At 40.0% G+C, this 10,000-nt stretch overlaps 1 protein-coding gene across 1 annotated transcript in view; it reads right to left on the reverse strand.

Moving 5' to 3' along the window:
- Nucleotides 1-4,316: 4,316 nt before the first annotated feature.
- Nucleotides 4,317-10,000, reverse strand: part of msmo1 (methylsterol monooxygenase 1) — a 13,091-nt gene continuing 7,407 nt past the window's right edge. The window contains exons 3-7 of the mRNA XM_029744738.1: nucleotides 8,066-8,207; nucleotides 7,669-7,817; nucleotides 7,272-7,398; nucleotides 6,244-6,398; nucleotides 4,317-4,799 (exon numbers count right to left, since the gene is read on the reverse strand). Of these exons, the coding sequence (XP_029600598.1) occupies nucleotides 4,619-4,799; nucleotides 6,244-6,398; nucleotides 7,272-7,398; nucleotides 7,669-7,817; nucleotides 8,066-8,207 (754 nt within the window). The 3' untranslated portion in view covers nucleotides 4,317-4,618. The remainder of the gene's footprint in view (nucleotides 4,800-6,243; nucleotides 6,399-7,271; nucleotides 7,399-7,668; nucleotides 7,818-8,065; nucleotides 8,208-10,000) is intronic.

The following is a 10,000-nucleotide window of genomic DNA, read 5'->3' on the forward strand; positions in this document are numbered from 1 at the left end:
GACTGAATGGGTATATAGTATCTACATATAAGTTGGTATATTATAGACCTATAGACTGAATGGGTATATAGTATCTATATATGAGTTGGTCTATTATAGACTGAAAGGGTATATAGTATCTATATATGAGTTGGTCTATTATAGACATATAGACTGAATGGGTATATAGTATCTATATATGAGTTGGTCTATTATAGACCTATAGACTGAATGGGTATATAGTATCTATATATGAGTTGGTCTATTATAGACTGAATGGTATATAGTATCTATATATGAGTATATTGTCTATTATAGACATATAGACTGAATGGGTATATAGTATCTATATATGAGTTGGTCTATTATAGACTGAATGGGTATATAGTATCTATGTATGAGTTGGTATATTATAGACTGAATGGATATATAGTATCTATATATGAGTTGGTCTATTATAGACTGAATGGGTATATAGTATCTATATATGAGTTGGTATATTATAGACTGAATGGGTATATAGTATCTATATATGAGTTGGTCTATTATAGACTGAATGGGTATATAGTATCTATATATGAGTTGGTCTATTATAGACCTATAGACTGAATGAGTATATAGTATCTATATATGAGTTGGTCTATTATAGACTGAGTGGGTATATAGTATCTATATATGAGTTGGTCTATTATAGACTGAATGGGTATATAGTATCTATATATGAGTTGGTATATTATAGACTGAATGGGTATATAGTATCTATATATGAGTTGGTCTATTATAGACTGAATGGGTATATAGTATCTATATATGAGTTGGTATATTATAGACCTATAGACTGAATGGGTCTATAGTATCTATATATGAGTTGGTCTATTATAGACTGAATGGGTATATAGTATCTATATATGAGTTGGTCTATTATAGACCTATAGACTGAATGGGTATATAGTATCTATATATGAGTTGGTCTATTATAGACTGAATGGGTATATAGTATCTATATATAAGTTGGTATATTATAGACCTATAGACTGAATGGGTATATAGTATATATATATGAGTTGGTATATTATAGACTGAATGGGTATATAGTATCTATATATGAGTTGGTCTATTATAGACCTATAGACTGAATGGGTATATAGTATCTATATATGAGTTGGTCTATTATAGACTGAATGGGTATATAGTATCTATATATGAGTTGGTATATTATAGACTGAATGGGTATATAGTATCTATATATGAGTTGGTCTATTATAGACCTATAGACTGAATGGGTATATAGTATATATATATATATATGAGTTGGTCTATTATAGACCTATAGACTGAATGGGTATATAGTATCTATATATGAGTTGGTCTATTATAGACTGAATGGGTATATAGTATCTATATATGAGTTGGTCTATTATAGACTGAATGGGTATATAGTATCTATATATGAGTTGGTCTATTATAGACCTATAGACTGAATGGGTATATAGTATCTATTTATGAGTTGGTCTATTATAGACCTATAGACTGAATGGGTATATAGTATCTATATATGAGTTGGTCTATTATAGACTGAATGGGTATATAGTATCTATATATGAGTTGGTCTATTATAGACATATAGACTGAATGGGTATATAGTATCTATATATGAGTTGGTCTATTATAGACTGAATGGGTATATAGTATCTATGTATGAGTTGGTATATTATAGACTGAATGGATATATAGTATCTATATATGAGTTGGTCTATTATAGACTGAATGGGTATATAGTATCTATATATGAGTTGGTATATTATAGACTGAATTGGTATATAGTATCTATATATGAGTTGGTCTATTATAGACTGAATGGGTATATAGTATCTATATATGAGTTGGTCTATTATAGACCTATAGACTGAATGAGTATATAGTATCTATATATGAGTTGGTCTATTATAGACTGAATGGGTATATAGTATCTATATATGAGTTGGTCTATTATAGACTGAATGGGTATATAGTATCTATATATGAGTTGGTCTATTATAGACTGAATGGGTATATAGTATCTATATATGAGTTGGTCTATTATAGACTGAATGGGTATATAGTATCTATATATGAGTTGGTCTATTATAGACTGAATGGGTATATAGTATCTATATATGAGTTGGTCTATTATAGACCTATAGACTGAATGGGTATATAGTATCTATTTATGAGTTGGTCTATTATAGACCTATAGACTGAATGGGTATATAGTATCTATATATGAGTTGGTCTATTATAGACTGAATGGGTATATAGTATCTATATATGAGTTGGTCTATTATAGACTGAATGGGTATATAGTATCTATATATGAGTTGGTATATTATAGACCTATAGACTGAATGGGTATATAGTATCTATATATGAGTTGGTCTATTATAGACTGAATGGGTATATAGTATCTATATATGACTTGGTCTATTATAGACTGAATGGGTATATAGTATATACAGTACCAGTCAACATATATATAGATAGGTATATATAGATGTGTGGGACATAGATCTGGTATATATAGATGTGTGGGACATAGATCTGGTATATATAGATGTGTGGGACATAGATCTGGTATATATAGATGTGTGGAACATAGATCTGGTATATATAGATGTGTGGAATATAAATCTTGTATATATAGATGTGTGGAACATAGATCTGGTATATATAGATGTGTGGAACATAGATCTGGTATATATAGATGTGTGGAACATAGATCTGGTATATATAGATGTGTGGAAGATAGATCTGGTATATATAGATGTGTGGGACATAGATCTGGTATATATACACTACCAGTCAACAGTTTGCACACCTGCTTTTTCCAGGGTTTTTCTTTATTTTTACTATTTTCTACATTGTAGAATAATAGTGAAGAGATCAAAGCTATGAAATAACACATATGGAATCATGTAGCAACCATTTTGTTTTTTAACAAATCAAAATATATTTTATATTTGCGATTTTATAAAGAGTTCTTCAATGGGGACAGCCGAAGAACCCTTTTGGAACCCTTTTTTCTAGAATGTAGAACCGTACTGGACTGATATTCTAGAACCATACTGGACTGATATTCTAGAACCGTACTGAACTGATATTCTAGAACCGTACTGAACTGATATTCTAGAACCTTACTGGACTGATATTCTAGAACCGTACTGAACTGATATTCTAGAACCTTACTGAACTGATATTCTAGAACCATACTGAACTGATATTCTAGAACCTTACTGAACTGATATTCTAGAATCGTACTGGACTGATATTCTAGAACCGTACTGGACTGATATTCTAGAACCGTACTGGACTGATATTCTAGAACCGTACTGAACTGATATTCTAGAACCGTACTGGACTGATATTCTAGAACCTTACTGAACTGATATTCTAGAACCGTACTGGACTGATATTCTAGAACCGTACTGGACTGATATTGTAGAACCTTACTGAACTGATATTCTAGAACCACACTGGACTGATATTCTAGAACCGTACTGAACTGATATTATAGAACCGCACTGAACTGATATTCTAGAACCGTACTGGACTGATATTCTAGAACCGTACTGGACTGATATTCTAGAACCTTACTGAACTGATATTCTAGAACCTTACTGAACTGATATTCTAGAACCATAAAATGGAAGTAAAGTGCTTCAAAGAATCCAACTCGTAAAAAATGGTTTAATTACAATGAACAGTGAAGAAAAACACATGATTAATAATAATAATAATAATAATAATCTCACCAGGATAATGTTTTTATTCAGGAACAACGGCCTGATGCTATTGGTCAAGACCAGACAATCAATCAATCAATCAATCAAATGTATTTATAAAGCATCAGCTGATGTCACAAAGTGCTTAAACAGAAACCCAGCATAAAAAACCCCAACATGCCTGATGAATTTAAATTCCTGTCGATTCAAAAAGTGAATCAAACTCCAATTCAAACTCCAAATGTTCCTAATTGAAAAGTATTGAAGAGAATTATAATTGGAATGTTTGTGTACTTCCTGAATTGACTGAAATTTAAATGGAATTTGACAACAACCCTGGATGTTATTGGTCAAGACCAGACAAGGGCTGATGTTATTGGTCAAGACCAAACAAGGGCTGATGTTATTGGTCAAGACCAGACAAGGGCTGATGTTATTGGTCAAGACCAGACAAGGGCTGATGTTATTGGTCAAGACCAAACAAGGGCTGATGTTATTGGTCAAGACCAAACAAGGGCTGATGTTATTGGTCAAGACCAAACAAGGGCTGATGTTATTGGTCAAGACTGTTCTATTCTATTTTACTGTGTTCTTTTCCCACAAGGCACTGCACACTCAGGAGTCCAGTTCTGACCTTCATGAAGTGTGTTTAAGCGTGCATTCATAAGTGCATGTGTCTGTCTGCGTGTGTGAGAATTTGCGTCCGTCCGTGTGTCTGTGTCTGTATGTCTGTGTGAGGGTCTGTGTGAGGGTCTGTGTGAGGGTCTGTGTCTGTATGTCTGTGTGAGGGTCTGTGTGAGGGTCTGTGTGAGGGTCTGTGTCTGTATGTCTGTGTGAGGGTCTGTGTGAGGGTCTGTGTGAGGGTCTGTGTGAGGGTCTGGTTACTGGTTCTTCTTGCTCGTCATGTATCTGTTGTACTGGGAGTCCGTGTGCAGTATCTTGTCCCACCAGGTAAAGGTAGAGGCGTAGTTCCCTACGAAGTTCATATGGTGGAAGTCATGGAAACGAGCTCCGGCATAGAACGGGATCAGGTGGAGAGGATTGAGAGGGATGTCATACCCACTGGAGAGGAGAGGAGAGGAGAGGAGAGGAGAGGAGGAGAGAGGGGAGGGAGGGAGAGAGAGGGAGTGAGGAGAGGAGGGGAGGGAGAGAGAGAGGGAGGAGAGAGGGAGGAGAGAGGGAGGGAGGAAAGAGGGAGGGAGGAAAGAGGGAGGGAGAGAGGGGGGAGGAAAGAGGGAGGGAGGAGAGAGAGGGAGTGAGGAAAGAGGGAGGGGAGAAAGGAAGTGAGGAGAGAGGAGGAGAGGAAAGGAAGAGAGGAAGGAAGTGTGTTAATTTAACATTGTAATATGTATACACATAACCTACACAAAATCCCATAAACCCCACTACACTCCTAGTATGACAACACAGTGTCTGCGCTCCGATTCGCTACCCTTCACTCCTCCTCATGCATTTAAAAGCATTGGATTGGTTCAGGCATTGCTGGAGGGAGTTTTTACCATATTCCTCACACCAGTCCAGTCCTTTTAAATCCACGAGGAGGAGAGTACGAGAAAAGACCTCGGGAGAAGGGTTGAGAATCAGAATGTTGTCAGAAACAGTGAAACACTGGTGGTCAGACCAGAGAACAACAGGCAGGGAGAGCTGGAGACCCCTGGTGGTCAGACCAGAGAACAACAGGCAGGGAGAGCTGGAGACCCCTGGTGGTCAGACCAGAGAACAACAGGCAGGGAGAGCTGGAGACCCCTGGTGGTCAGACTAGAGAACAACAGGCAGGGAGAGCTGGAGACCCCTGGTGGTCAGACAACAGAAAAACATGGTAGAGCTGGAGACCCCTGGTGGTCAGACCAGAGAACAACAGGCAGGGAGAGCTGGAGACCCCTGGTGGTCAGACAACAGAAAAACATGGTAGAGCTGGAGACCCCTGGTGGTCAGACTAGAGAACAACATGGTAGATCTGGAGACCCCTGGTGGTCAGACCAGAGAACAACAGGCAGGGAGAGCTGGAGACCCCTGGTGGTCAGACCAGAGAACAACAGGCAGGGAGAGCTGGCGACCCCTGGTGGTCAGACTAGAGAACAACAGGCAGGGAGAGCTGGAGACCCCTGGTGGTCAGACCAGAGAACAACAGGCAGGGAGAGCTGGAGACCCCTGGTGGTCAGACCAGAGAACAACAGGCAGGGAGAGCTGGAGACCCCTGGTGGTCAGACCAGAGAACAACATGTTACATCTGGAGACCCCTGGTGGTCAGACCAGAGAACAACATGCAGGGAGAGCTGGAGACCCCTGGTGGTCAGACCAGAGAACAACAGGCAGGGAGAGCTGGAGACCCCTGGTGGTCAGACTAGAGAACAACAGGCAGGGAGAGCTGGAGACCCCTGGTGGTCAGACCAGAGAACAACATGTTACATCTGGAGAAGGTGTGTTAGCGGTGTTTACGTACATTTACACTAGGAGTGTGTGTGTGTGTGTGTGTGTAGTGTGTGTAGTGTGTGTGTGTGTGTACCTGTGTACGTCGATGGTCTCCAGCAGGCGGAAGGCGACCCAGGCCCATAGCAACGTGACGTGGTTACAGAACACCATGATGCCGATGAAGAACCCAGAACCCAGGATCACCGTCTCAGCTGGGTGGGCGTACTCTGCCTGCATCCCAAACGGAGCCTGGAGAGGAGAGGAGAGAGAGAGAGAGAGAGAGAGACAGAGAGAGAAAGAGACAGAGAGAGAAAGAGAAAGAGAGAGAAAGAGACAGAGAGAGAAAGAGACAGAGAGAGAAAGAGACAGAGAGAGAAAGAGACAGAGAGAGAAAGAGACAGAGAGAGAAAGAGACAGAGAGAGAAAAGAGACAGAGAGAGAAAGAGACAGAGAGAGAGAGAGAAAGAGACAGAGAGACAGAGAGACAGAGAGAGACAGAGAGAGACAGAGAGAGACAGAGAGAGACAGAGAGAGACAGAGAGAGACAGAGAGAGACAGACAGACAGACAGAGGTTATAAACTAGTTAATTTGACATTTTAGTCATTTATCAGACCCTCTCATCCAGAGCATTGAGGGTTAAATGCCTTGCTCAAGGGCACCTCGATAGATTTCGAAACAACAAACGTTCAGTTACTGGCCCAACACTCTTAACCGATATATACATTTACATTTCTGTGTATTTCTGTGTGTGTGTGTGTGTGTGTGTGTATGTGTGTGTGTGTGTAGTGTGTGTGTGTGTATGTGTGTGTGTGTGTGTAGTGTGTGTGTGTGTGTGTATGTAGTGTGTGTGTGTGTGTGTGTGTAGTGTGTGTGTGTAGTGTGTGTGTGTAGTGTGTGTAGTGTGTGTAGTGTGTGTGTGTGTGTGTGTGTGTAGTGTGTGTGTGTGTAGTGTGTGTGTGTAGTGTGTGTGTGTGTGTAGTGTGTGTGTGTAGTGTGTGTGTGTAGTGTGTGTGTGTAGTGTGTGTGTAGTGTGTGTAGTGTGTGTAGTGTGTGTAGTGTGTGTGTAGTGTGTGTGTAGTGTGTGTGTAGTGTGTGTGTGTGTGTGTAGTGTGTGTACTCACAGTGAACTCGTGGTGCACCTTGTGGATGTACTTGTAGATGCTGCGGTGATGCAGCAGGCGATGGAGGAAATAGTGCCAGGTGTCCTCGATCACGGCACAGCCTAGACACTGAGTTAACAGGTAGGGCCTGGGGAGGGGAGAGATAGACAGAACAGCCTAGACACTGAGTTAACAGGTAGGGCCTGGGGAGGGGAGAGATAGACAGAACAGCCTAGACACTGTGTGTGTGTGTGTGTGTGTGTGTGTGTGTGTGTACCAGCGGGGCATGCTGTCCCAGTCGTAGGGGAGGTGTGTGTGTGTGTGTGTGTGTGTGTGTGAGGTGTGTGTGTGTACCAGCGGGGCATGCTGTCCCAGTCGTAGGGGAGGTGTGTAGTGTGTGTAGTGTGTGTGTGTGTACCAGCGTGGCATGCTGTCCCAGTCGTAGGGGATGCTGAAGAACTCAGTGAAGTGATAAGTCCCACAGATCATCGGCAGCTGGATACAGAAGTGATTGAAAAGCAGCATCTTAAAGCATCTCCACTGTTTCTCCCACGTCTCTGGTTTATCCTGTTACACACACACACACACACACACACACACACACACACACACACACACACACACACACACACACACACACACACACACACACACACACACACACACACACACACACACACACACACACACACACACACACACACACACCACACACACACACACGCACACGCACACGCACACACAAACACAAACAGAGAGAGGGAGAATCATTGTTAAAACCTCCACTGGTTCATATAACACCCCCCCTCCCTTACCTGTTGTATCTTGTACTTCTGCATGAAGGGAAGGAACTGAAACAGGAAACCAGGTAGACAAAACAGGAAGTAGATGGCCTCATGGACGATGAGAGAACCCCAGGTGGCGATCTGGAATTTAGTGTAGTTCTCATTCACATACCTGGTGGACAGAGATCAACAGACATCAATCAATTCATCAGAGAGTCTAAGAATAACTGTCTGTCCGTCCGTCCGTCCGTCCGTCCGTCCGTCCGTCGTTCTGTCTGTCTGTCTGTCTCTCCGTCTCTCCCCCTGTCTGTCTGTCTGTCTGTCTGTCTCTCCCCCTGTCTGTCTGTCTGTCTGTCTGTCGTTCTGTCGTTCTGTCGTTCTGTCTGTCTCTCCCCCTGTCTGTCTGTCTCTCTCCCCCTGTCTGTCTGTCTGTCTCTCCCCCTGTCTGTCTGTCTGTCTGTCTCTCCCCCTGTCTGTCTGTCTGTCTGTCTGTCTGTCTGTCTGTCTGTCTCTCCGTCTGTCTGTCTGCCTGTCTGCCCGGAACGTTGTGTAGTCAGCTCGTCAGCCAGTCATTCAATCAGTCAGTCAGTCATTGTAGTAGTATTACCCCCAGGCTGTGGTGAAGGCTGCAGGGGGTTGTCAGGTCAAACTGTAGAAGTATAGTAGGAGTAATAGTAGTAGTAGTTAGTAGTATAGAAGTAGTACTATAGTAGTAATAGTAGTTAGTAGTTAGTAGTATAGAAGTAGTACTATAGTAGTAATAGTAGTTAGTAGTTGTAATATAGAAGTAGTACTATAGCAGTAATAGTAGTTGTAGTATAGAAGTAGTAGTATAGCAGTAATAGTAGTAGTAGTTGTAGTATAGAAGTAGTACTATAGCAGTAATAGTAGTTAGTAGTTGTAGTATAGAAGTAGTACTATAGCAGTAATAGTAGTTGTAGTAGTTGTAGTACTATAGCAGTAATAGTAGTTAGTAGTTGTAGTATAGAAGTAGTACTATAGCAGTAATAGTAGTTAGTAGTTGTAGTATAGAAGTAGTAGTATAGCAGTAATAGTAGTTAGTAGTTGTAGTAGTTGTAGTACTATAGCAGTAATAGTAGTTAGTAGTTGTAGTATAGAAGTAGTACTATAGCAGTAATAGTAGTTAGTAGTTGTAGTAGTTGTAGTACTATAGCAGTAATAGTAGTTAGTAGTTGTAGTATAGAAGTAGTAGTATAGCAGTAATATTAGTTAGTAGTTGTTGTAGTATAGAAGTAGTACTATAGCAGTAATAGTGGTTAGTAGTTGTAGTATAGAAGTAGTACTATAGCAGTAATAGTAGTAGTAGTTGTAGTATAGAAGTAGTAGTATAGCAGTAATATTAGTTAGTAGTTGTTGTAGTATAGAAGTAGTACTATAGCAGTAATAGTAGTTAGTAGTTGTAGTATAGAAGTAGTAGTATAGCAGTAATAGTAGTTAGTAGTTGTAGTATAGAAGTAGTACTATAGCAGTAATAGTAGTAGTAGTTAGTAGTATAGAAGTAGTACTATAGTAGTAATAGTAGTTAGTAGTTGTAGTATAGAAGTAGTAGCATAGCAGTAATAGTAGTAGTTGTAGTATTATATTAGTAGTAGTATTATAGGCGTAGCAGTATAGCAGTAGCATAGTAGTAGTATTATATTAGTAGTAGTATTATATGCGTAGCAGTATAGCGGTAGTATAGTAGTAGTGATAGTATAGCAGTACTAGTATAGGAGTATAGTAGTAGTAGTATTCTAGTAGTAGCATTGTAGTAGTATAGCAGGAGTATAGGAGTGTAGTAGTAGTAATAGTAGTAGTAAAAGTAGTAGTAGTAATAGCATAGTAGTAGTAGTAGTATAGTAGTAGTAGTATAGTAGTATTATAGTCCTAGTATAGTAGTAGCAGTAATAGTATAGTAGTTTAGTAGTAGTACAGTAGTATATGGGTAGTAGTATAGTAGTACTA

This window comes from Salmo trutta, unplaced genomic scaffold (assembly GCF_901001165.1).
Source record: "Salmo trutta unplaced genomic scaffold, fSalTru1.1, whole genome shotgun sequence".
In the NCBI taxonomy this organism is placed as follows: Eukaryota; Metazoa; Chordata; class Actinopteri; order Salmoniformes; family Salmonidae; genus Salmo; species Salmo trutta.